The sequence below is a fragment of the Varanus komodoensis genome, unplaced genomic scaffold, assembly GCF_004798865.1.
Source record: "Varanus komodoensis strain SLA01 unplaced genomic scaffold, ASM479886v1 scaffold10, whole genome shotgun sequence".
NCBI lineage: Eukaryota > Metazoa > Chordata > Lepidosauria > Squamata > Varanidae > Varanus > Varanus komodoensis.
The window spans coordinates 21,900,387-21,927,869 of NW_025335269.1; the positions used below are offsets into that span (position 1 = coordinate 21,900,387).

At 39.9% G+C, this 27,483-nt stretch overlaps 1 protein-coding gene across 2 annotated transcripts in view; it reads right to left on the reverse strand.

The window, feature by feature from the left end:
• ULK4 (unc-51 like kinase 4) overlaps nucleotides 1-27,483 on the reverse strand; it is a 205,339-nt gene that overhangs the window by 153,829 nt on the left and 24,027 nt on the right. For both annotated transcript variants that reach the window (XM_044456388.1, XM_044456378.1), the window contains exons 18-21: nucleotides 20,412-20,519; nucleotides 16,783-16,866; nucleotides 7,037-7,198; nucleotides 1,000-1,182 (exon numbers count right to left, since the gene is read on the reverse strand). In XM_044456388.1, the coding sequence (XP_044312323.1) occupies nucleotides 1,000-1,182; nucleotides 7,037-7,198; nucleotides 16,783-16,866; nucleotides 20,412-20,519 (537 nt within the window). The remainder of the gene's footprint in view (nucleotides 1-999; nucleotides 1,183-7,036; nucleotides 7,199-16,782; nucleotides 16,867-20,411; nucleotides 20,520-27,483) is intronic.

A 27,483-nucleotide genomic window follows, 5' to 3' on the forward strand; every position in this document is an offset into this window, starting at 1 on the left:
TGTATACCTATAATCTTCCAGTCAGCATAAACTAGCTTTCCCTCAATGGATTTTAATTTGGTTTGCCGAATGTTTTAGTTCCAACCTTTCATTTTCGAAAGAGACCTGGTTCTGGTGTATAGAAAGAAGGCTGTAAAAGGCAGTGGGGTGAAGTTTGGGGGCAATTTTTACCTGCCTGAATTTGATAAGGCCTAGGAGGACCAGAATTTTTACCACAATGTAGAATGATGGACTATTTACAGTGTGCTTCCAGATTCTGGCTTATTGCATAGTGGACATTGAAGCAAATATGACAAGGAACATTAGTCTGACATATTGACGTTTAAAAGAGTCATAAAATAACTCCATAAAATATTTATGGAAATATTTTTGAAAAATGGCTTCCCATTGAAGCCCGGGCCCAATTCAAGGTGTTGATTATGACCTATAAAGCCCTAAACGGCTTGGGTCCTGGCTACCTGAACGAGCGCTTACGTCCGTATATGCCCAACCACCCTTTGAGATCTGCGGGAGAGTCCCTTCTCCGGGAACCCTCCATGAAAGAAATTAGGAGAGTAAGTACTCAGAGGAGGGCTTTCTCTGCGGTGGCGCCCAAGCTATGGAATTCACTCCCCAAAGAGGTCCGCCTGGCACCGTCGTTACTGGTTTTTCGGCGCCAGGTAAAGACCTTTTTATTTAAACATCATTTTAATTGTTAAAACATATGATCTGGCAAGGGCAACTTCTTCTTCCTTCTCTTTTCTTCTCCTATATTTTTATTTACTTATTTTATACTGATAATTTTAATTTTATATTTGTAACTCAGTGTATTTTTTGTATTTTTGTATTTAATGGTAATTTATTATGTTCTATTGTATTTCAATGTATTTTATTGTGCTGTAAGCTGCCCCGAGGTTTCGGCAAGGGGCGGCATAGAAATGTTATAATAATAATAATTATAATAATAATAATAATAATAATAATAATAAAGAATAAAGAACACCAAATTTAAAATCAAACCTTTTCTTGGATCAGCCTTTGCAAATGGATTCCACTTGACAACATTGCAGAGAACATTGTGATCATGTACTGCTGAACTTTGCATATGCCAGTTGCCAGTGAGTGTATCACAGCTGTTAATCCTACCTTTTCAATCACACTTTGGAAAACACTAGGTGAGTGATGAGTAATTTTGCATAATGCCTGTATAGGACAAAAAACAAAACAAAACCTGTTCAGATGTTTTCACTTAAAAAAATAAATACAAATTTTAGAACAATACTTTTTAACCTATTTACTCTTATAGGGCACCTTTTAGCCACAATGACCCTCAAAACAGCTTCACGTTCACAGTAGCACATTAACGTTCTCAAAGAAGTTAGCAAAGGAAAAATCTTTTTACCTATACAAATACATATCCAATCTTAGTAAGAAAACTTCCCATATTCTGAGATACATGATTTCTTAGAAGTAAGCCACACTTAATGCAATGGTACAGTAGCATGTGTAAATAGTATCAGTATTGGTGCCATAAGGACCTACTTACAAGCCATGAGGAGTGTTGGGAGAGCTTAAGTTTAAGAGAAGTGATGACCTGAGCTAGCAAGTGTGGATGAAGTAAGAATGAATAATGAATGATTTCTTATGGAGAAAGGGTTGGGCATAACCTGAAGAGATTTGTCTTATAGAGATTAAACAGAATAAACTGACCCTAGAAGAATGACTACCATTATCCTAAGCAGGCAGGACACCTCACCGAGAGGTGAGGGAAAAGACACTGGACACCTAGAAACCACATAGCAGCCAGCAAACAGAGTCAAAGTCAAATGTTTTTACTCATGGTCATACAGCAGGCAGCAATACTTAAGGCCACCAAGAGCAATCAAGCACCCATCAAGCAGTTAGCATAAGTTACAATGAGAACCTTCTCATTTCCACAGAAGCAAACATGAGGAAAAGTGCATGACAACCAAGGACTTAGAAAATGGAAGTAGACAAGCTCTGAACCTTACACCCAGCCTATGCAGGCTTGCCTATACAAGGGATTGCTATTGAGAGTTTACTGCTCAGGACAACTGAAAGACAGGTAGTAATCTTGAACTACAGACTGCAGGCTGCATACCAGATGATGATTTGGAATCAGGAAGTGAAGCACATTTCAGTGGGGGGGATGGGCTAGCTCAAGATACTGAGATACAGGAGGAGGAGTTTATCTCAAGGCCAGGGACTTCACCAAGCCAGACAATTCCTGGGAACAGCCAAGCTGTACAGTCAGTGGGAGGGGTCTCTGAGGAGAAGGAATTCTCAGATGCAGATCATCCCCTCCCTCCAAACTCAACCCTGTGGTGAGACATCAGCAGAGATGGGAGGCCCAACTGAATGAGGAGCACACAGAAAGGAGGTGTGCTCACCTTCAGAAAGCCCCACCCAAGGGGATGTGGCCCATGCATGTTCCTAAGGAGAGTTCCTGGAGGTAAACACTAGACTGGGTTCAACAAACTGCTCTGTGCATGCTCAGAGATCTGTACCGGATAATTTGCACTTGAGCAATAAATTAAGTTGTAAGGAAAATGGTCTGTGGCTAGTGATTGTTTGAAGGAGGAACCTTGGCTCACAACAGCTTAACATTACACAATTGTTTTGCTCTTTTGATTTGATGCTCATGTTATATTCGCATCACTCTGGTTCTGCCTGTTCAACACTGACTTTCCTAAAACCAAGGGTGGTCTGATTCTCACCAGCCATTTGGCTTTTCTTGAAGCATGCTGCCCTTGGTACTTCAACTAAGATTTCTGACTTCATCCCATTCTCATTCAGATTCTGAGATAACTGTGAAAGACTCTATTTTGGAAGAGGCTATCCCAAGTCCCTACACTAGTTTACATTTCTAGGCGGGAGGCAGCTGGGAAAAGGAAGATATGAAGAGCTCCAACATCTGAAAAGAACGTTGGCAACATTAAGATCTCTATATATTAAAAATTGTGATCAGTTTTTGGAAACTCAGTGAAATTCAGTGTTAATAAAAGTAATATGAAATTAAAATTGTATGAAACCATAGAAACATTTCTACATTGATGTATTGCATGTGGTGACCCACACAGAACTACTGACAGCTCCTCAACTTGGTTACACACAGGTACATGTTTAATTACTCTCTTTTGAGTGGCTGGCAACCTTTGTGCTTCTCTTCAAGGCTGAATTAACCCACATTTCACTGACTTTAAGAGTACGTAATAGCTATTTTAAAAGTTTCAGGGACTACAGCTTCAAATACCTTGAGTCTAGGAAGGGCAGATCTGTGCTACTTATTTAGAGGCAAATCACAACACCAGGCTTGTAAGAATGAACTAGTTTTGACTCCGAGATTTAATAGAATTATTTCTTGTTTCCTGACACTAGCAAGATGATGAAAGGTTCAGTCTCTCTAGAAGGCATGTCTGTGACACATACCTGAGGCAGGTTATACTCCAAAGCAGAGAGAAAATACTGTGACACAGTTTTGGTTTATCACCCATGACAGATAAGACTGCAAAGGGCAGCGATATTTACTTTGCAACCCTCAGGCTGCATAGCTGATACCTCTGGCATAAAGAAGTCTTTACTTAATACACCATTTTTACTATTATTGGGTTTTTTTAAGTTAAACCAGCACATCAGCATAGTTACTTTATTATAAATATCACTGTAAACATACAGTGCCTGCTTCCCCCAAAAATCACTAAAGCTTTAAGGGAAATTTTAAAAATACCTATTATACACCCAGGGGCAATTATCCATTATATGATAATAGTGGTTTTTCAAAAATTCAGCATACAATGTACAACACACAGAGTCTGATGTGTCAACATTTTCATGGCATTAAGAAAGAGAATAAACCTATTTTGAACAACATCACCTGATCCTTCTCGTAATTCCCTGTTCAAACAAATAAATGGAACAATCCTATGGCCCATAGTCAGCATCTGAGGGGCAACAGGATATTCTGGATTCCCAGATCCTAGGTCAAAGATAGAGCTCCAGCCTGAAGCTGGAACTGGAGCTCCAGATCCCCTTCTGTTTCTACAATGACAAGTCCCCAAGGTCAGAAAAACAGACTTGGAAAAGAGAGAAATTAAGTGTTTGGAGAAGTGGTGGGGGAAGGAGATTTAGGGGCTAGGACATGAGGTATGCTGCAGCTACTCCAGCATCCTTCCCTCTTCTTCCACAGTATTTCAGCAAACTAGGTCAAAGAGCACATTTAGCAGAAAATTCAAGATGGGAGAATAAGAGCAGCAAAGGTCACATCTAACACTTGTCCCACTCTACATAGGATGCCTGTAAGTTTTTGACTTCAGGGTCTTATGGGCACTGTGATAAGATTGCACCCTTAAAATCGTAACATTTTGCAAACTTGAAATGCATATTGAGAATATTAAATAATTGCTTATTTAACTACACAGCTTTAATCTTGAAAATAAAGAAAAAGATGCAAGAATTTATTCATTTAACTCCCTGTGATTTCAACTCTTATTCTAGGACACACTTATTTAGGTTTATGCCAGTCCAGGGTATTCACAAAGCTCTCCTCTAGCACCATGTTTCAAAATGTTTAATTTTCTTCCTTTCAGCTCACTTCACTGTCCAGCTTTCAAACACATACATAGTTATTGGCCTTGGTGAAATATCCTTACACTTGATAATCTTTTCTCATCTCTTCATTGCTGCCCGTCCAAGTCTTAGATTTTTAGGAATTTCTTGGCTGCAGTCTCCCTTGGAAATGATAATTAGGCCAACGTATCCAAACTTTCACAATTTTTCCATTCTTGACAGCAAAGTTCTGTGTTTCTTCTGTAGTCATGATTTTTGTTTTATTAAAGTTCAGCTACTGCACTTTCACCTTCATCAGGAGATGGTTCAAGTCACTGTTGCCTTCCACCAGTAATTTGCATATTTTATATTATTGATATATCTTCCACCAATTTTCACTCCTGCTTCTTCTGATCCAGCTTTAAGATATATTCCAGACAGAGATGTAACAGATAGATAAAATACATCCTTGTCTGATGCATTTGCCTATAGGAAAGCATTTCATCCCTCCATATTCTGTCCAAACAGTAGCTTCTTGTACACAATACAGGTACAAGACACCCAGGACACTCAAGTCCTGACAAACAACCATCTCTACCTGAAACATTAATAGCACCTTATGATCCACACAGTCAAGGGTATAGTCTATAAAGTCAATATAGACCACAAAGTCTAAAACCTTTTGGTGCCCTCCAGTAGTCAATATCTATTGCTGTATGATCTTGGGTGTTTCTTGCTTTTCGGAATCCAGATTGAACGTCAGTCATTTTTCACTCTATAGAGGATTAAAATTATTTCTTGCAACACCTTGAACATCATTTTGCTTGCATAGGAAATTACTGTAATGCTCCTACAGGTGCTGCACTCCTTTGCATCTCCTTTCTTTGGGACGGCAATGTATAATGAACCTTTCCAGTCTGTAGGCCATTGCTTTGTTTTCAATATTTATTGACATATTCTTGCTGGAATTTTGAATGATTCAGGCTCTGCAGCTTGAAATAGCCCTACTAGTCTCTACTCAGTGTGCTTTATTTCTTCTATGTGCTTGCAGAGCAGCTTTCACTGCATTTTCTAATACTGCAAGGTCTTCCTCACAGGTCTTCCTTTGTCTGTCTTCCTATTTCTTCTGTAGAATTCTTCCGTATATTATTTCCAACTTCTCTTTATTTTTTCCTGCTCTGATAGTATGTTCCTGTGCTGGTTTTGCAGCATTCCTAATCTAAGTTTGAATTCCCTTTTGACTGACTGAATCTTCTGGAAGAGGTCTTTCATTTTTTTTCTTTTGTTGTTCTCTAGTTCTTTGCACTGGTCATTGTGATAGTTCTTTTTCTCTCTATGAGATTGTCACTGAAAAGTGCATTTATTTATTAGTGTTATAGCCTGCCTTTTTCTTTTTTTTTAAAGAACCCAAATTGGTTTACATAATTCTCCTCCTGCTCTAAATCTTATCCCCACAACAACCCTGTGAGGTATTTCTATGAAAATGACTAAGCAGAAAGACAAAATATTAAAGTAATAATGAAAAATACAATTGACACAGTGCTCTACTACAGGTATAGGGGACCATATTTACTTTTTTTTTCTGAATAATGTCTTTTAACCAGAGAGAACTGTTTATGATTGAAACTATACAGTTAAAATTATTATTTTATTGAAAACATGGAAGAGCATCCAATTAAACATCAGTGCTAATGTAAATAACACAACATAGGACTAAGGGAATTCTGAAACATAGTGTTAGCTGCTGTGACAGGTTTCTCAGGGAATCTCACCATGTTGGCTAACACTATTGACATTGCACACAATGTAATTTACATTAACAATTGCACACTGCCCATAAGAATTTTATATTGGCCAGAGAGAGAGAGAGAGAGAGAGAGAGAGAGAGAGAGAGAGAGAGAGAGAGAGAGAGAGAGAGAGAGTTCTATTCAGACTGATGTGCTAGGAAGAATTATGTCAAATATATCTGTATGTCTCTCATAACATAGATTTAAAAAACAAATCAACCCACCTATGGATATAATACTAAGATCCCTGAAGAGCATCCGAGAGAGGTTTTTCCAATTTGCCCTCCTGAAGCAATAGATGCTCCTATCTTTTGGGGTGGAGGGGTTCAAGATTAAATTCCCCAAATCCCCCACAGTAGCCATGAAAAGAACCAGGACCTCTGCTTTCTGAGACTACAGAAGTGTCCTTGGAATAGACATTCCAAAGGTTGAGAGTAGAGGAGAAAGTCTAGTATCAGCAAAATACTATGGCACAGCTCTTCTGTATCAGTTCAGAGGCCAATCTGAGGGATATTTTCAAAAGGGAAGGATATAGAAGTGAAAATCACCTCTTGCTTTGCTGGCAATAGTCTGGCAGGGGACAGGAATTATGGAAGCTTTCTTTCTAACAGGTGATAAATCCAATATCATTGTACATGACTATTTGGAACAATTAGTGAACTTTATTAAAAAAAAGTAAACAAACAACCTACACCCCTTCTTACCGAAATAGCAGTTATTCTCAAAGAATCAATGGTTGAATGCATAAAGAGATACCATAATATAGGTCCAATTTCTCCAGTAATAAATCCTTGAGCATGCAAAGAAGAAGTGGAGCATACATTTTCAACAATCTTTGCAGCCATATGGTTTACAACACGTTCTTCCTAGAAAGAAAAAAGGGAATATTAAGTATAACTTGTGAAAACTTAAAAATAAAAAGTGTATAATAATTATTATTGATAGCTATAGGGAAGGTGCATATATGGAAAATCCCCAGATCATGATTTTTCTTCAACCATGATTAATTCAATATTTTATGTAATTTTATTTTATCACACGGTTAGGTCCAAACCCCTGTGCTTTGTGTGAAATTTCTGTTGTCAAGGAAAAGAGGTTGATTATGTGATTGCAGTACACATCAGCACCACTTCCTCTTCACTGCATCTTTGGGTTGTTTTTTTAAATCCTCTTCCTTAACCTTCAGTGTCTCTAAACAAGTCTGTATGGAAAAAAGGATTTTATTCAAGAGAACTCACTTGTTCAGCCACTTCCACTTAAGGATTGCTTGTACTCCCCCATACTTGGGAACCCCCCCAAAAAAAGATATTCACTTTGATGGGTGAAAGACTTATTTTAAAAAATAAGTACACCCTTCTTCCTCTGTTCCTCCAGAAATGCACTGCATGGGAAAATGCACCTGGGAAAAATGTCTGAGTTTCCTCAAGATGGTCAATGCAATTGCCTGGCTAGCAGGGGGCTGCTTTTTTCCCAGGCTCCTTAGAATAAAACCCACGTACCTGCACTTGCCACCTTTCCAAGCCTCACTTAGGTTTTAGAAGGGGCACACAGCAGATACAAGCTCCCCTTCCTCCAGCTTGGTGTGGCACCTGTGGGTACTGCATTGAGAGAGGATATAGGACTGTATATCGCACTGGCACAGTCAGTACATTTAGCTAGGCCTCCTCCCAGGGAGATGCAGCCGAGATGCCTCTGCCCACAGCAGTAATGGCAGGACAATAGCAGCACCTTCCGCTACATCTTCCCAGAAGCCAGCAGAACATTCACGCTCCCCTCATTTCCTCTTCCCTGCCTCAAGATCCTGCAAATACCTGGAGAGCAAGATTCCACTCTCCTGGCATATCAGGAGGAGTGTAGGGCAGGGAAGCAGATGACACTTTCTGTGGCTATAATCCTTGCTCCACGCAGTGCCCCTGCAATGTCATCTGGGACACTAGCAGGAGGATTGAGGGAGAAAGCAGCATAGTACGCCACATCTGCCTGACACACAAAAGCCCCTTGAAAATTTTAGCAACAGTGCATTGCTTAAATCCCAAGGAGTTAAGGATGTCATACAAAGCTGCCCTACATCTCTGTCAGCCTGACTAAGGTTATGAGACTAAACACGAGACCACACCACAATGCGCACATATCACACACAAAATCAAAGAAACAGCTTTAACAATTTGATTGTATGTTTAAAAAATTTTTAGCATTTAAATCACATAAAAGCTTTGGTGAAATAATCCAAATATTTAGCTTAATATTTATTTCATGCTTATTTTAGCTGATAAGTTTATCAATATCAGAAATAACAGCAGCAGAATAATCTAGATTGAAACATTTAACATCAAAGTTTCTTTGGGTAAAATACATGTTTCATTATAAAATGTGAACACCACATAAAATGTGGCACCTTTAAGTAGTTAGAAAATTATTTCTCAGATGATTTTACGGCAAAAAGTGCAGATAGGGTACTAGATAGGGTTTTCATCTCCAATAGCAATTTCTGTTTCAACATATAGTGATTTCTGCACACTAAACATAAAATCACAAATGGCTCTTAATTTAAGTATAATGAGTATGTAAAGACTGCAATCTTACTTCAGACTTACCACTAATCAGAAATATATTCTAGGCAAACCAAATCCAAAATATAAACGCAACAGATAACTATCATGAATAGTAACAAATCTCAAAGAATACACAGCAGTGATTCTGGCTATGTACAATCAAATGCGTCTCTTAAGGTTTCCTTTAGCTTGCATATGGCAGCCAGTAATGAGGTGAAGCATGCCCTGGGCCAGATAACCATAGCATCTTGGCTGAAAAAGGGTCATGGATTGTCTCAGTGTTCTATAAACTCAATGAGGCTGTCAAACTAATTCAATTTGCTGCCACCTGAGATGGGCTCACTTAAGCCCCTCTGGGATCTATTATCAAAGAGTGTATAAGCAGGAAGATTGTGCCATTTTCTGCTTAATTAGCTCTCTGGAAAGGAAGCCTGAACTAAACTAATATTTGGCCTCTTATACTGAAGGACTCCTTTTGTCATACTGTGAACACATAAGCTATGATAATTACTTAAAATTATTCCATAGCTTTCATCACGCTTTTAATTCATCCAGTACAGCTGGCAAACTATTGTTAAACCAGAGAGTGATAAACTACACAACAGGTTGCCCCCCAGCATTTCCAATAATGTTATACTAATACAATAAAAGTTAGGAGATGCTAAATATTTGTTGGTATCAGTGGAACCTGGAATGTTCAAAATAGTAAAAAAAGATGCCCATCGGTTGAACGATTTAAGAATCTCTACGTAACTAGCAGAGCTCTGGATTTCACTGTCTGCCCCTATTTCATAAGACATTATCTCCACATTTTTCACTGTAGTTTGGAATACAGAATTGGTTCCAACCTCAAGGAAAAGTGGGGGAAAGTTGCTACAAGAATGCCTTCAAACTGGTTTCATGAATTTGTCACATCCACTTCTAAAGCTAGCCTCCACAATTGCATCTTGCGGCAGGGAATTCCATGAGTCAAATATGTGTTGTTGGAAAAACATGTATTTCTTGCTTTTGTCTGCTCTGAATACATTGTCCAACAATTTCATTGGGTGATTTTCCTTATGAGAGAGAGCAAAGCTCGCTCTCTCCCTGGACATGCCTAATTTTATTAAGGTCTATCATGCTCTCACCTCCATTAGTCATCTTTTTTGAGAATTAAAAAGTCCAAAGCTGTCCTTCAGTATTTCCTCATTGGAAAAGCAATCCAAGCCCATGAACTCCATGATTGCAACAGCACAATACCCTTCCTGAGATGGCAGCACCAGAATGTATGAGATTCTAATTAGCTGCTACTCTCTTGTTCTCAATGGTCCTCCGGGCATTGAAACCTGATATCCTCACCCCACCTGATACAGAGAAATTTGGACCTTTGCAAATCTTCTTCCTCGATATCATCATAAAAATATCAGGACTCCAATGTCCAGTCATTCCTGCCCCCACCTCACCTAGGCTTTTTGCAATATCTTTCCTAATTATCTTGAAATGTTGCTACCTTTGTGCTGGCCTACTAAAAGTATGAAAGTAATTCAATTTTATATTGTATTTTTAATGTGCTGTGTGAATCGCCCAATGAGCCTCAGCTATCATATCAGGCAGTACAGAAATCAAATAATAAATACATGAATAAAAATAAGGAAACAGGAATATTTCTTATGGTCAACATTGCTACATTACAGTTACAGTTAAGGATACTGTTATTTTTAATTTTTTTCTGTATAAACTCTATCAAGAATTTTGCTTTTTTGCCTCTGCTGTTGATCATAAAGTTGAGGTCTTTGCTGAGTTACCAAAAGCCCAAGATCTCTTTCCTAGTTAATCACAGCAAGTTCAGATCTCAGTTTTTGCCCAGTTTACATCACTTCACACTCTTTTTTAGATCTCATTTACCAATTCACCAATTTACCTATTCATTATGGGATTATTCTGAAGTGTTTGAGTGTTCACCATCTTGAATAATTGTGTGTATCCTGCAAATCTGACTAGCTCAGTTTACACTCTTGATTTTACGTAATTCATGGATCAGGGCTCCCAGTATCAATATTTGGAGCGCTTTCTTGTCCGACGGTCCACAAGTGAGTGACAGTGAGTCAAAGTGGGATAAAGTATTCCTAAGGATACCTACAATCAACTATGAAGACCCAGTTCCTCTGTTTGCAGTTCTCTGGTGACATTTTCACATAAAATAATGTAAGACTCACAACCTAATTTTCTTTCAAAATCCCAAATGAAACCATTACAGTTCAGGGATATGTTGCCTCTGAAAGCAATAACTTAAAAGGCAAAACAGATTTTCATCTTGTGGTCAAGTTACAGTTTAGAAGCTTCTCTCATATGTTTTAGCATTTGGAATGAACAACTTTGTATGTATTTTTCATCGAACTATTTCTTGGTACACTATTCTATTAAGAATCCAATGGTACTGGCTAGATAGAATCTGAACAATGATATTTATGTACTTTGCCACTTAATGATTGGAATCAAACCAAGTAAGAGTTTGAAAGAACTTCAAGGATCATCTTAGTCTAACACTTTTCACTGACAAACGTAATGACTCAAACCTGACAGATTGTTCAGTTTCTTAGAAAATGAACAATTTACAAGATGACTAATTTCCTTGAGCACTTATTTAGGCAGAAAAAGTCCTACAGCTTACAGCAGGGGTGTCCAACCTTTTGGCTTCTCTGGGCCACATTGGAAGAAGAAAATTTGTCTTGGGCCTCACATTAAATATGCAAACACTAACAAAAAGTCTGTGCATAATTTTTGTGATACCCACCACCACAAATAAGGCAAAAAAATCCTCACATAATAACCCTATATGCAGCACCCCATTTGGAGAGTCTTTTAAAATTGTCAAGCAGAAGAGAGGGCAACATAAAACTAGTGTGTATTTGACGTTGTATCTGAGAAGCTAAAGCATCAATATACGAATATGGTTCGATGGAAATAGTTGAAATTCTCAGTGAGTTCTCAAGGTGCTCATCAGATATTTTGGTTCTAATTTTACTCTTAGTTGCTCACAAATGTAGGTGCTGCCAAAAAGCAAAGACGTGAATAAGGTGTGATTGTGAAGCGTGGGATATTTATCTCAGGGAAGATAGGAACTATAGAAGTCTATGATCATTTTTTTCTTTAAGTTGAATGTCAGATTGCAGCTCTATGCATTCCATTTGAAAATTGGCAGGTAACATATTTATGTTGACTGAAAATGGAGTCACAGATTTTCCCAGAAATCTTGAAATCTGTTTTAAAATTCTTGTATCAAATCAAAAAGCTGGGCTGAGTATTTTTTGCTGTTCATGGGACTGTATTTAGTCAACGTGTCAAAATGTATAAAATTGTTTGCAACGGTGGGATGAAATATTTATTTATTTATTTATTTAGGGAACTTCTATGCTGCCCCATTTGCCGAAGCCTCGGGGCGGCTCACAATCATAAATAAATAACATAATATAAAACAATATAATTTAACAGTATAAATTAAGTTGCCCTGGCCAAAGAATAAAATGAATAAATAATAGTAACAATTAAAATAACGTTTGAATAAAAAGGTCTTTGCCTGGCGCCGAAAAACAAATAACGACGGCGCCAGGCGGACCTCTCTGGGGAGCGTATTCCATAGATTGGGCGCCACCGCAGAGAAAGTCCTCCTCCGAGTACTTACCCTCCTAATTTCCTTCATGGAGGGTTCCTGGAGAAGGGCCTCTTCCGCTGATCTCAAGGGGCGGGTGGGCACATATGGACGTAAGTGCTCCTTCAGGTAACCAGGACCCAAGCCGTTAAGGGCTTTATAGGTCATAACCAACACCTTGAATTGGGCCCGGACTTTAATGGGAAGCCAGTGAAGCTGACAAAGAACTGGAGTCATGTGAACATAACGCCCAGTCCCCGTCAGCAGCCTGGCAGCTCTATTTTGAACCAATTGAAGTATCTGGACCATCTTCAAGGGCAGCCCCACGTAGAGCGCATTACAGAAGTCAAGTCGGGAAGTCACCAACGCGTGTGTCACTGTCGCCAGGCAGTTGTTCTCCAGGTAGGGGCGCAGCTGATGGATCAGCTGAAATTGAAAGAAAGCGCTCCTCACCACCGCTGTCACCTGAGCTTCCAGTGAAAGCTCTGGGTCGAGGAGCACTCCCAAGCAGCAGACCTTGTCCCTAAGAGGAAGTGCAACCCCGTTCAGGACTAGGTTCAATTCACCTTCCCCGAAGCCCGATCCGCCAACCAACAGGACCTCCGTCTTGTCTGGATTGAGCTTCAGTTTATTGGCCCTCATCCAGTCCATTACCTCAGCCAGGCATCGGTTCAGCACAGTCACTGCCTCACCTGGATTGGTGGAGAACAAGAGGTAGAGCTGGGTATCATCAGCGTACTGATGATTCCGCAGCCCACACCTCCTGATGCCCTCTCCCAGCGGTTTCATGTAGACGTTAAATAGCAAAGGGGACAAAATGGATCCCTGCGGTACTCCATGGCATAGCTGCCATGGCGCAGAACCATAGTTCCCCAACACCACCTTCTGGAATCGGCCATTGAGATAGGAGCGGAACCACTGCAAAGCAGTGCCTCCAACCCCCAATCCCGCTAGCCTGTCCAGAAGGATACCATGGTCGATGGTATCGAAAGCCGCTGAGAGGTCCAGAAGAACCAACAGGGATGCACTCCCCTGTCCTTCTCCCTGCACAGGTCATCGTACAGGGCGACCAAGGCAGATTCAGTACCGTATCCGGGTCTGAAGCCGGACTGAAATGGATCCAGATAATCAGTTTCAATCAAGAGTGCTTGGAGTTGTACCGCCACCACCCGCTCCAACACCTTGCCCAGAAACGGGATGTTGGCCACTGGTCTATAATTAGTGGCCATCTCTGGATCCAGTGACGCTTTCTTCAGGACCGGTCGGACTACCGCCTCCTTTAAAGGGGCAGGCACCCAACCCTCCCTCAGAGAAGCATTAACCACTTCCAAGATCCAGGTCCCAATCCCGTGCTTGGTGTTGTTAATTAACCAAGATGGGAAAGGGTCCAATAGGCAAGTGGTAGGATGTACTCGTCCAAGCACGTTGTCCACATCATCAGGGCGCAATAACTGAAATTCATCCATTAATTTTGGACCAGACAGTGACATTGGTATCTCCCCAGAAGCCTCTGAATCACTAGTAGAGTCTAGCTCATGACGAATCTGAGTGATTTTCTCCCTGAAATGCCTGGCAAAGTCGTCACAGTGGGCCTTCGAGGGTGGAACCAGATCTTTCTTAGGGCCAGGACGAACCAGCCCTTGTACCACCCGAAAAAGCTCCGCCAGACGACATTTTGAGGAGGCAATGGAAATGGAGAAGAATTTCTTTTTCACCGCCCTCACCACCACAGCATAGGCCCGATGAATTCGGTCAGATTCATCCCGTGATCTCCTTCACCTATGCTCTAGCTGTCTCCCGGCCTGCTTCATCGCCCGCAATTCAGATGTATACCAAGAGGAAGAGTGGGCTCTGCCTGGCAGGAGAGGACGCTTAGGAGCGATCGTGTCAATAGCCCAAGTCATCTCCCCATTCCATAGTTCGACCAGAGCCTCAAAAGGAGCACCAGTCTTGTCAGCCAGAAACTCCCCCAGGGCCTTCAGGAATCCGTCCGGATCCATCCAGCTCCAGAGGTGGACCCACACAATCGGGTCTGCACCCTTACAGAGGGAGAGGCCGCTCTCGAGCACAAACCTCACGAGGAAGTGATCTGACAATGACAGGGGTGTCAGACATAAATTCCTCACTCTCAGACCACCCTCTTCCTGCCCTGTCGAGAAAACCAGGTCCAGAGTGTGTCCACGTTCACGGGTCGAGCCTGTGACATGTTGAGACAGCCCCATGGCCGTCATGGAGGCCATGAAGTCCTGAGCCGCTCTGATCCGACCAGTCTCAGCATGGAGATGGCGGCGCCCTCCTCCGCAACGTCGGCGGCGGCCCTGGCGTGGCCCTGGCGTCCTCTGTCCCTGGGGTGGCACAGTGGTGGCCGCGGGAGCAGCATCAGCTGGCCTCCGGCTCAGCGGTGCGCCTCAGGTCCTCAGAAATATTGTTGATAATTGCTGTGTTTCACTCGCCAATCACCATGAGCACATGTAATGTCTGATGGTGTCCATTTGACTATCTGCTCTTGGAAGATAACACACTGGAAGCCACACACCACTGTAAAACTGAAGCCACAAATGCATACAGAGAGTGAGAGCATATGTACATTTATTTTATGTGACATTGTGGCATGATGTTGTCTTCTTCAAAGTTCACACTCGTGAACTGTGCAATCGAGTTACAAAAAAAATTGCAAAAAAAACTCATAATGTTTTAGGTAAGTTTACAATTTTGCATTGGGCCACATTCATAGCCATCCTGGGCCACATGCGGGCTGTGGGTTGGACACCCCTAGCTTACAGCATTCCACAACCAACATGAGATCATACCCTTACTGTTGTAAATAGAAGAACATTTTACTTTAATATTGATTTATATTTGACAAACTACAACTTAAATTCATTGTTGTCACTTTCTTTGCTGCTCTGTTACAATATTAGTTACTTTTCCTTAGACAGCAAATATTTGTTTGTTTCATTTCATTTCTATGCCACCCCATAACCTGAAGTTTTCCTGGGTAGCTTACAAATTTGTAAACTCATTGTTAGGCCCCAACTTCAGTTTGTTCAGTTTTTTTCATCAGCCATGCTTTTCATTTTTTAAATAATTCTCTTATGATTACCCTCCCACTTGTAGCCTTCCCCAAAAGATGGTAATCACTATTTGGCAACCTTATACCTGATGCCCTGCTGGTGGTTAGCATTACTATTTCCTGTCACATATGCAGTGTTTTTGTTAGCATTATAAGAAAAATGACACCCATGTTCTTGTTTACAACAATGTTGCATTTCTGATTTGAACTTTTCAAACAACAACTAAATCCTTTTCAGAGATCTTTGAGCCAAATCCATTTTCCCAGTTGTATACAGATATATCTAATATAATTATCAATACATTTAGCTTTCCATGCCAGTGTTGAATGTTTAATTCCATTTTGTTGTTAATTCTTCCAAGCTGTAAAATAAAAGGAACTGAACTATCTGAACCCATGACAGATTCCAGAGATATTACGAGTATACTTTCTCTTCTTTATTTTGAGAGTCATGAATGCAGAGGATTTTCTTTCAGTAATAAAAATGGTAAAGGTCAAAAATATAAATGAAAAGGGTAGCCTTGTTTTTTATATATATTTTTTATTTTGTTGATCTTCACTTGTAAGGAGCATTTTAAGCCTTCAGGTTTGCCTTGGGCATCAGAAATATCAATTGACTTCAGGTAAATAGTAAATGCTACTTTCAATCAGGCATTAAGCCTTTCTTTTACATTTTACAAAAAAAGAAAAGCTTGTGGTCCTTGATTTTAAATCAAGGAAATTATCTCAAATGAAATTTATAGAATAGGAAACCTAATTTAGCATTTTCTACATTGGGACAGTCCAAATATGATATCCTTAGGAGGTGACAACTGATATCATATGAATGGTACATCAACTAAAGCACATCTCTTGGAAAATAACACAGAAACATACAGTTGCACAATATGACAGAAACTGTATTATTTGTGAACCCATTCCTTTTAAGAATTCTGTACCTTGAATAATACTTTAACCACTAATGCCTTTGAAAATTAACCATTTTGAAAACCAAATAATAATGTATAAATATTGGGCACTTTACTGGTTGATTTATTGCTTTGTTCTTCTATGGGTCATGGTCTTATGATTATTTAAATTCAGGAGCAAACCTTGGTTGATAAGGCACTGCACTGCTGCAGGCTACAATCCTCACACAATGCCTAAAGGGTTATTACAATGGAGAAATTCTACTGAGAACAACAAAAAGAACCTTACCCCTTCCCGAAGGCACCTCATTAGCACAGTGTAAGCAGCTGAAGGAAGGACCCAGCACTCTCTGGGGTGCTCGTTTTTCCCTCCCTGTAAATGATGTAGAAGACACACAGAAATGAAATGGATTGTGCTAACTCTTTACTACAACACACACACACACCTTCAATGAAGCTTCCTGATTTTTTTAAATTATTCCTTTAATGGCATGGCAGATACCATTACAAAATGCTTTTATTATATATGCTTTTGTATATATGGTAACACAAATTACCTGTTCTGTCAGGTTTTTTAAAAATATACAAAATATACATTTTCAGATGAGATATCATGAGTATTTGTACTCTTAAACATTTCAGTATAGGATATTTTTTTTAGATTTCATTCCTGCCCTAACCCAAGACAATTACTTGCACCTTTTCTAATTTTCAGTGTTAGGTTGCTCAGTCAACAAAATAGATCTGCCATGCCATTAAAGGAAAAAGGTCTGTTTGAGCAATAGTAAATTCCTTCACAATTAAACATGAGACTTAAACTGCTCTAAAACAACAGACCAGGAAGCATGGCCACTGCACATAACCAGAAAACTAGATCTCAAATGATTTATATTTAATAACTATACCTTAGGTAGTAGCATATATAATGCAAGAAAGTGGGGGAGGAGCAACCACATGGAGCCAGAAATGGATTCTAAAAAGCTACAACTTGTACAGATTGCAGCTTATGGATTTTGGTGTGGCATACAGCATGAATTTCATTACCAGGCAACCCAATTCCTGGCTGGTTCTCTGCCCCAGCCCATAAGCTGGACTAAAGTAAGGAGAGGAAGGATATTCAGGCTGAATCAGTATGTACCAATATGCCCCCCTACCACCTGGGTGTCAGATACATGAGACCCTGAGCTGGAGCTTTCAAGGCCCATTCCTATAAGGGATCCCTTGTGGGAATCCCTCTTCTGATAGTACGGGACTTGGAGGACTAAAACAAACTAAACTGTTTGAACTTGATTTCTTCAAATTGTATTTCAGTAATAGGGGTGTGTAGGGGGGTGGTAGGTGAATATTTGGCACATAATAAAATATTTTTAAAATATAAATGCAGTTACTTTGTATTCATATTACTTCATTTTTATTCAGCCTTAATGCCCTGAGCTGTTTCTTAATGACCTTAGAAACTGACTACAAAACTAAAACAGTAACATTAAAAACTTCTAGACACTGAAGTTAATGGGTAAGTCACCAGGGATGTAGCAACCACATCTTTTAGGTTTTGCTTCCATCTGAAGCCATTTATGTTAAAGGAAAGCAATTTAAATTATCACCAGGAAAAAAAATCCTGCAATTTTACTGATGACTATTGCGTGGCCATATAAACAAATTCCAACATTCTGAAAAAGCATGTTAAGGAAATAATAGGACTTCCAATTGAAGGTGTATATGAATGTAAGAGAATTCACTCCTATAATTCACTCCTAGGAGTCAGTGTGGTGAATGGCCTTGGGTGATCATGGTTCCAGTCCCTGCTTAGTCATGGAACCAACTGGGTGACTTTGGGTGTTACACGGACTCTCGGCCCAACACACATCACAGGGTGTTGTGGGGTAAGTCTGTGAACAGAAGGAGGAGAATGGTGTAAGCTGCTCTGAATTCTTTAAAAAAGAGAAAAGGTTGGATATAAAACTAATAAATAAATAAAAAATGAATCAGCTTTTTTAAAATTCTCACAAACATAAAATTTATCAGCACCAGAGGCCTCCAAATGGGCTAGTTTGCACAATCAAACCATGACTCGTTCTAATCCCCAGTTCGTGCTGGCATGTGTTGAGTACCATTTCTCTGATTACCCACTTGTGACAACAGACCACACATAACTGTTTGAGGGGGTTTTCCCCAAGACCTAGGTCCTAGTCTCACAAAATGCTCATTTCCTTATTCTCCAATCTTTCTTCTCCTCCAACTCATCCTTCAAATTACACTTCTGTAACTTCTCCCCTTATTATAGTTTATTCACTATTCTCTTCTGTTTCTGCTATTCTTTGAAGGCACATTTTTGTTCACATATTCTTTGCAATAAACCCTGGAAGATATTCTGTGCCCTGCTAGGACAGTTACATAAGCAAGAGAATGTTGGCAAAGAATGTTCCGTGGCTTTGTACCTTATCCGTTCACTTAATTAAGAACATAATGTAAGAAGATCTGCTCTGGACCTAACCAGAACTCCATTTAGTACAGTACTCTGTTTCCACAGCAGCCACCTTGATGCCACTGGGAAGCCCAAAAACAAGAAAATGAATGTCCTGGAATGGCCCAGTCAGCGCTCAAGCATCACTCCAACTGAGCATCTGTAGCAAGACTAGAAAGTTGCTGTTCACCAGCAGCCCCATCCAAATCCACAGGGCTGGGACAATTTCACCAGAAAGAATGAGCAAACACTGTGGGATCCAGATGTGCAAAGCTGACAGATACTTTCCCAAGAAGACTCACAAGTGTAATTGTTGCCAAAGGTGCTTTTACCAAGCATTGGCTAAGGGGCTCAATCAATACTTGGTAGAAGGATCTTTGCTTGTGCAACCAACAATGGCCAGTTTGTTTCTGTTCACTTAACTTTTGCGCCACAACAAAAATATTTTTGCACTTTTATACTGTTAGTGTACATCAAGCAGTAACAGTACCAATTAAATTGATTTCATTTGCAGGTTGTAAAAACAGCAAGGTGTGGAAAAGTCTACAGGGAATCAATACTTCTGCAAGGCACTGTAAGCACTTTAATAAGAGAAAATTAGAAATGACAACCAAGATTCAGTTTGAAGAAATGTTAAATATGTTTCAACTCCCACTGCATGTTCAATGAAGAATATGTGTTCCTTAATGCTTTTTTCCAACAACTTCTACTTTCTTTCTCTATTCTTTGCCAATTGCGTTTACATGTTTTATTATCAACTAAAACCTAGCAATGGGTAGTTTGACACTAAAGAGATCTATGAACAAAGACATGATTCTTTTCCTACCAGAAAAATAGGTGTTACTTATTTTTAGTAAATCACCAGGTAGTGTAGCTTTGTGAACCCTCATTAATGACAAATTATAAAACACTTTTCAAGGCCCTAATTGCCTTTCAGGACCCTCCCAACTATATGATTCTATGATCAAAGCAGGAATCACTAACATATTATTATTATGTGTCCAAGGAGTCTAATGACTCAAGAATTAATTTACAGATTATGCCAGGCACACGGAACTCTGTGTCCATGGTCTAACTTTGACCTACCAAGCTGTTTCCCTATTCCCACCCCACCCCCTTGCAAAGTCTGTCCATGTTCTCTGCCCCAGTGTTGATCCAACTGCTGATTAGAGATAAGCTGTTTTCCCTGGTTAACAGTGAGAAAGAGAGCCTCTCTCAAAACTGAGTAGAAAAAATTCCCCCCCCCCTCCACAATGCACATAGGGGAACTGGAAAGGATGTGTGCATGAGAATGGAATGCATAAACATGTGAGAGAGCACATTCAACCAGTAACCCCACCCACATGGGCACCCACACCCCATCCCCTGACATCCTGGCCCAGGCTCACCATTGTTCATGCCCCTGGTACATGCATATGCAATGAAAGATACATATAGAATGGTTTATATCTTACCAGATTAGCCACAAGATAAAGCAACTCTCCAAGTGTAGGTAAAAGACACTGTTTTAGTTTGCTGTTTCTGAAGTTTTCTCTAATCAGTTCAGTCAAGATAGCAACTGCCTGGAACAACAACAAAAACAGGTAAGTCGGAATCAAATATAGCATGGAAAATAACAGCCACCCACCTTCACAGGAAGGAAAGCACAAAATACAGATGGGAATACAGATTCTCTCAAACATGGCAAATATTTGCTGTTCATCAATTTGTTGTTGTTGCTAGTCGCGAAGTCGTGTCCGACCCATCGCGACCCCATGGGCAACTTTCCTCCAGGCCTTCCTGTCCTCCACCATCCCCCAGAGTCCACTTAAGCTCACACCGACTGCTTAAGAGCAATACTAGGTTAGATCTACCTAGCATAACTTTCTAATGTTTAATCCGTTGTTCCTGAAAGCCAAGAAGCAGGGTAAGAAGGCAACATGTTTCCACCACTGTTTGGCCACTAGCAACTGCCTCTGAAGGAGGTTCCCAACAGCTGGCATAGTTAACAACTGTTACTACTCCTAACCCCTATGAATGTGTATAACTCTCTATAATTCTCATTCTCTCTTGGTAAATTTTTACCAAATCAGTCTGTGGCAGCAAATTCCAAAAATTATCAAATGCATGAAGCAATTGCTGTTGTCTGATCTGAATCTACTGCTACCCACAATGTGTGATCCCAGTTCTATTCTTTTGGGGGAGGGAGAAAAAGTTCTGTCGACCCTCTCCACATAACTCATAATTTTATAAACTTCTACCATTCCAATAAAATTTTTCTAAACTGAAAATCCCCAAATATTTTCGTTCATAAGGAAGGTGCCCTAAATCCCCTCTACACTTTCTCTCTACTGTATATTTCAGATGGAATTATCAAAATTGTACACAGTGTAGCCACTCATAAATTTGTACAAAGGTATTCAAATAATTTTGTTCTAAATCCATATCCTAACATTTCACACATAACTACTGACAACTCTGCCCTGACATACCATTTAGCTGGCACTAAAATAGTGGTGGAACTGTGAAAACTGCTCTTTCTCTACCATTCAAAAACCTACAAATGAAGAGACAATACCTTTGCACAATGTATGTCTCTCATAAAGGGCAGATTTCTGTGCCATTAGCTATGCAGAAGTTCCTGATCACATGCATTTTGTGTAACTGGTGGGATGGAGCCTTTCATGCCACCATACTGTTGTAGTACTGGCCCTTGATGAATTGTGAGTCATCCTTGCATGTATGGTATGCAAGGGCATCTATACAAGCCTGAGAGGTCCGTAGTAGGTCAGCAGGGCATCAGGTGCTTTCAAGGATAGAGCCTGTGTTGGTCCAAACAATCCATGAGAAAATGGTGGCTGTCAGGATTGTTTGAAATGCCTAATCAAAGCATCATAGCCCCGAAGTAGAACTGAAGCACCACAGCAAAAGCGCCAGTGAAGTATCTGCTGGTTCCTGAAGATGAAAGATGTTCCATGAGCACCCCAGTCAGTCTGGGGACACATACCTACTTAAGGCTAGACAGACTGTGGGCTGGGGAAGATTCTGCCCTGGAGAAGGTCCAAGCCTCCAACTTGGCCAGAAAAGGACAATAGTTTCCTTTAAAGATGCTACACTTCTAACTGCTCATTCAATTTGCATTTTATGCAAACCAACCAGATTTGCATTTCCTGGATTAATATGCAGATCCAAAAGCAGCTGCTTTCACAATTCTCCAAACTCTCTGGTATATTTTTATTTTATTTATTTATTTATTTATTTATTTATTAAAACATTTTTATGCCGCCCCATTCGCCAAAGCCTCGGGGCGGCTTACAACAATAAATAAAAGCAATTATAATATAAATTACATTATACTAACATTAACTGAATGAATGCATTGAAATGCATCTAAAAAGTGTATTTTAGAGAAAAATATGTTTTTAATGTGAATGTCCATCTTTTTAAAGTTTGCAGACTAAAAAAAAAGGGTTCTATGGGCATATGGAGAAATACATGCAAAAGCTGTGACACAGGCCAGGAACAGACTCATCTATTCTTCCCTAATCTGGGTACATTTACTTCCTCCCTATCCTTCCATGACTAGATCTGGAAGCAGTACTATACAGGACAGGGCTGGTCCTGACACCCAGTTTTTCACACAGATAGCTGGCATAAAGATACTAAACAACCTCACAGGAGAAGTCTTAATGGTGCCGTTCTTCTTCCTCCCATGTCAGTGGCACTTCTAACTGTTTTTGTACCTTAGTGATGAGGTAAAGAGCAATAGTTCTCCATGGTCAGATCTGGGAATGGAACAGACAGCATGCCTGAGGCATGGCTGTTCTTGCCACACTGTTCTTCTCAGAGACACCTGGTTTTATGCTACATGCTATCACCTGCCTCTGTTACAGAAGGACATATGCAGTTGGGATCATATCACATTATTATAAATAAGGAGATATGTTTTATACACATTTTCAAGGGAAGTGAAAATTCTATTGATTTAATCTGAGAGCATCTGCTCCCTGGGAAATAAGGAGATATTTGTGCATGTTTTGTATAAAAGGCATGACACATGATAATGTTTCAAGTAAACAGCTTTAAAATGACAAATTCATAAGAAGATTAAAAGGCATTAAAGATCTAAATGGTTATAGGGTACCAACTTCAAATCTGGGCAAGCTGAACAACACCGAAAATAAAACCAATATAACCTGCATGTCCATTTCACTAAAGAGTTCCCACTTTTTGCAATTGGTTATCTTAAAATTGCCATTTCTTACAAGGCTAATACTTGAAAAAGATTACAAACTATACAAACTATAAACAGAAAGCATGTGACTCTAAATCAGCAGTGGGTAACTCATGGCCTTTTCAGAATTATGGTGTAGTGGTTAAGAACATGGGACTGGGACTCAGACGATCTGGGTTCGAGTCCCCGCTCGGCCATGGAGCCAACTGGGTGACTTTGGGCCAGTCACAGACTCTCAGCCCAACCTACCTCACAGGGTTGTTGTTGTGGGGATAAGATGGAGGAGGAGAATGATGTAAGCTGCCTTGAGCCCTTTGTAGGAAAAAGGCAGGATATAAATCCAAAAATAAATAAATAAATAAATAAATAAATAAATAAATAAAACTTTAATCAGACCTCAGTATTATCTATGCTGACTACAACTGATGAGAGTTGTGGGTTAAAACAACTGGAAGGTGGAACAAGTTTTCCATCTGTTCAAAATATATTGTGGATGAGGCAAAAAAGTTATGGATTCATGACAATTTTAAAAATTTAAAAACACTGCCTTAGCAAATCTCATGCAGTTTCAGTCTTTGTACTTGGCTAGTAATAAGGGATAACAAACTTGTATATGTTCATTTACAGATAAATTACACACACACACACACACACACATGATCTTAGGCAACAGGCTGAGAAGTGATTAAGAATAAAGTAAGGTTAGCCTAAACAAGTATTTATATAAACAAGCCGTATGCCTACAATAAATGCTTTATTAATTTATCCTCCAGAAGTCACTTTAGGAAAATAGAAAATAAATCTGTATATAGCAACTTTTGAACTCTAGCTTCTCAAAGGAAGTTTTCCCAAATGTGAAAAAAGTAAAGTGCAATGAGTTTTATGAATATTAGCATAATGCCAACTTAATTTAAAAATTATAACAGAAGCTGGGGCGGAGGAATCTCTTCATCTTTAATCTACAAGGGTCTGTTTCGCACAATTCTCAGCATATTTGTTCTTTCAAACACGCAATGAAGGATCAGTGAGTGCCTCATGTTTTTACACCCTTCCCTCTGTGAATAAAACTATCACCATGAGACAGGATTTATATAACAACTGGGGCTATTTAGCTTAGAAAAAGATGAGTGAGGAGGAACATGACAGAAGCGTACAAAATTATGCATAGCATGGAGAAAGAGGTAAGTAGACATTTTTATCTCCTAAAAATTTTAGAAACTGGGGTCATCTAATGTCTATCTAAACTATGGACATATAAAAGGAAGCACTTTTCACAGAGTGTATAATTAATCTATGGAATTTGCTACCAGAAGATACAGTGATGGCTACCAGTTTGGATGACTTTAAAAGGGAGTCGTTTAAAAAAGTGGAGAATAACGCTAGTGGTTACTAGTCCTGATGGCTATGTGCTTGAGTTTAGAGACAGCAGGCAGTATACCAGTTGCTACTGAACATCAGTAGAACAGTGTTGTTTATAACCATGTTGCCAGGATCTGGGCTGCTTTGGTGTCCAGAACCAGAGCAACCACCACCACATTTGCAGGATCAGTCCCAGGCATTGCTGGAGCTTTTAGTTTACTGGTGAGCACCAGCTGGAAGTCCTGGGGGAAGAGCTATATAAGAGCAAGCTTTTTCTCCCCCGGAACAAGCCTCAGAAATGCAGGCCTGCCTTCCTTGCATGTGGCCTCAGCAGCATGAGGTACTCTTGTTTGCTGCTGTACCTGTATGCTGCCTGGTCTTTCCTGCACCTGGTTTCTGCTCTTGGTTCCTGCTGTCTATCATGCATCTTGCCACATCTCCTGCCTTACTGTATTGCTTCAGCAACACTGGTTCACCCGTTTGCCATTGTGCCTGCCTCTTCCTGACCATTCCTGCTCCTGATTCCTGTTCCTGGTTCTGGCTGTGTTTCCTGCCTTTCCATGTTGCCTTCTTGCTGTGCCTGCCTCTTGCCTGTCCTATATCCTGCCTTACCCATGTATCCTGCCTAACCATGTTGCCTCAGTAATGCAGGGCTTCCTGCAAGCTGTGATGCAGTTCCTGAATCTTGCCTGACCCTTCCTACATTTGGTTCCTGTGCTCTTGTGTATCTTGCCTTACTGTGTATCCTGTCATGCTCTGTTATCCTGTCCAAGGCACCTGTACCTCTGCTTTGTCTTCCTGGTTCTGGACTCTTGGCTTGTTCCTGACCATGTCCTTATTCTGCTCTAGACTACAGTTAAGAACAATGGTTCACTAGGAACGCAGGAGAATAAGTGTATCTTCTTCAAAACACCCTCAAAATGTCAAGGATGCTTTTACAAGAAATCCTTGTACCTGGTCATCTTAAACTTGGCATGCTTGATACCCTCAGACGGGGCAACTATCCTGCCAAATTTCATCCAAACCTTCTAAGAAATGAAACAATTATCAGTTGTTCCCAAAAAAAGGGAAGGAAGGAAAATATAAAGGTTCTAAAATCTTGCACCTGTTCTTCCTGACATTTGGCAGGTATATATTCTCTGAGGGATTACTATGCCTAGAAAACCATCCAATTCTACCAATGAGGGTTTGGTGAAGTGCAGCTGTTTCTTGATTTCTCATAATGGTTGGTGGCAGACATGAAGTCTTGTATTTCTGAATCTTAGCTCAGTACTCAAGTTGAAGCAGATTTCTTCCAAACTGCTCCAAGCAGAACTGGACCATTTTACAAAGTATTGTATCTGTGTTAGAGTCAAATCTGAGAGTTAGCACACATCTTTACTGCCCAGTCTACATCCATCATCAGATTCAACAGAGCTTTTTCTTCAGTATGTAATTTTGATGTCCAAGTGACCTCTGGTGGAAGTTTCTATAATACACTGATCTATCTAGATCATGTTGAATAATCTAAGCAACCACCAGGTAAAGGTTATGTGAAAGATAGTAGATCCTGCCAACCTATATTCATGGTTCATCCTTTTTCCTCAATGGCTGCTGTCCACATACAGTTTTTTCCATTAGAAGCAGCAGCAGCTGCTTCCTCCATTACAGCAAAAGACATACCTAGACATGCCTTCAGTAGCTGGAAACTGCACTACCTTTTTGGGAAAAGAGCAATGTGAGACTGGAAGAATTGTGCATGCTTTCTTTAGACCCCATAAGACGAATACCCTCTGCAGCAAAGTAAACATGTGCATAGGTGCCACAGGACTGGGCTGTTACCCTGACAGAGCAGTGCAGCCAGAATTATACATGGTGCTCCACCTTAAAGCTAGACAAAAACAGCTAGGCTTTTCCCTTGAAGAGTTTAAGATATTTCTTGACAGACAAGGGTTGTATCTAAGTCAATTCAAATGTATTTTTGAACTTGCCATAAAGCTTTACAAAACATTATTCATGAAGATCTCAGAACAATGGAAATACTATATACTAAGAATAGCTTTTATGTTCACCCTTGTCCTCAGATTAAAGCATTCTGTTCAGTGATGTGTACCTTTGTCATTTTTAGAGGATGTGACATGCATGTTCATATTCAAAACTTAATTTCAAACAGCTCAGGCAAAATTAAAAGTAGATCAACCTCAAATACCAATATTCTCCCAGACATCTACAACATCCTGAATCTGTTACTCCAGGGTTGCAGAACCATGGGTTTATAGGCCAAATTCTGCCCTCCAGGAGTCCCGCTTACCAGCAACAAAAACTTTAATTTTAAAATATGTGGGTATTTTGGCCCCATCCACCAATGGAATGCAGAGTTTGAGAGCTTTGTCAAAAAGGAGTTCAGCCCTCAAGCTGTAAACTGTTTCAACATTCCTGTTTTAATCTGTATAGTATCAGAAAATGGGAGATTTCCACAAAAAACCCTCAAATTTAAAATTCTTTTAAAGTGTTTCAGGTAAGACTCTACTTCAGAAATGTGTATGATTCATTTTTAGTCTCTTTAAAAGGTTAATTTAGAATACTGCTTCTCCTCAAAATATGTATCTGAGTTTCTGCTTTGTTTATGAAATGTTATTTCAAGAGTATGGTATATAAAAAGAATTTTGAACTAAGACTGCAGAGATAAAAAATCCCACCCAACCATGGTACTTAACAGATGATCTTAGACTAGTCACAATTTCTCAGGGATATTATAAGGAAGGATGTATGAGACTGAAAATTTTGTTCCATTTGAATCTGATGGATTTTCAGCAAATTCCCAATATGATAGCCAACAGTAGCCCAACCTGGGGTTTTTTCAGCTTCCATGAAGCTGTTTCACATATTTGTGCAATCTGGAGCAGAGAACTGTACATCTCTACAGTAAGTTATGTGAACTGCATAAATTTGAGTAAATCAGGACCAACTCATTA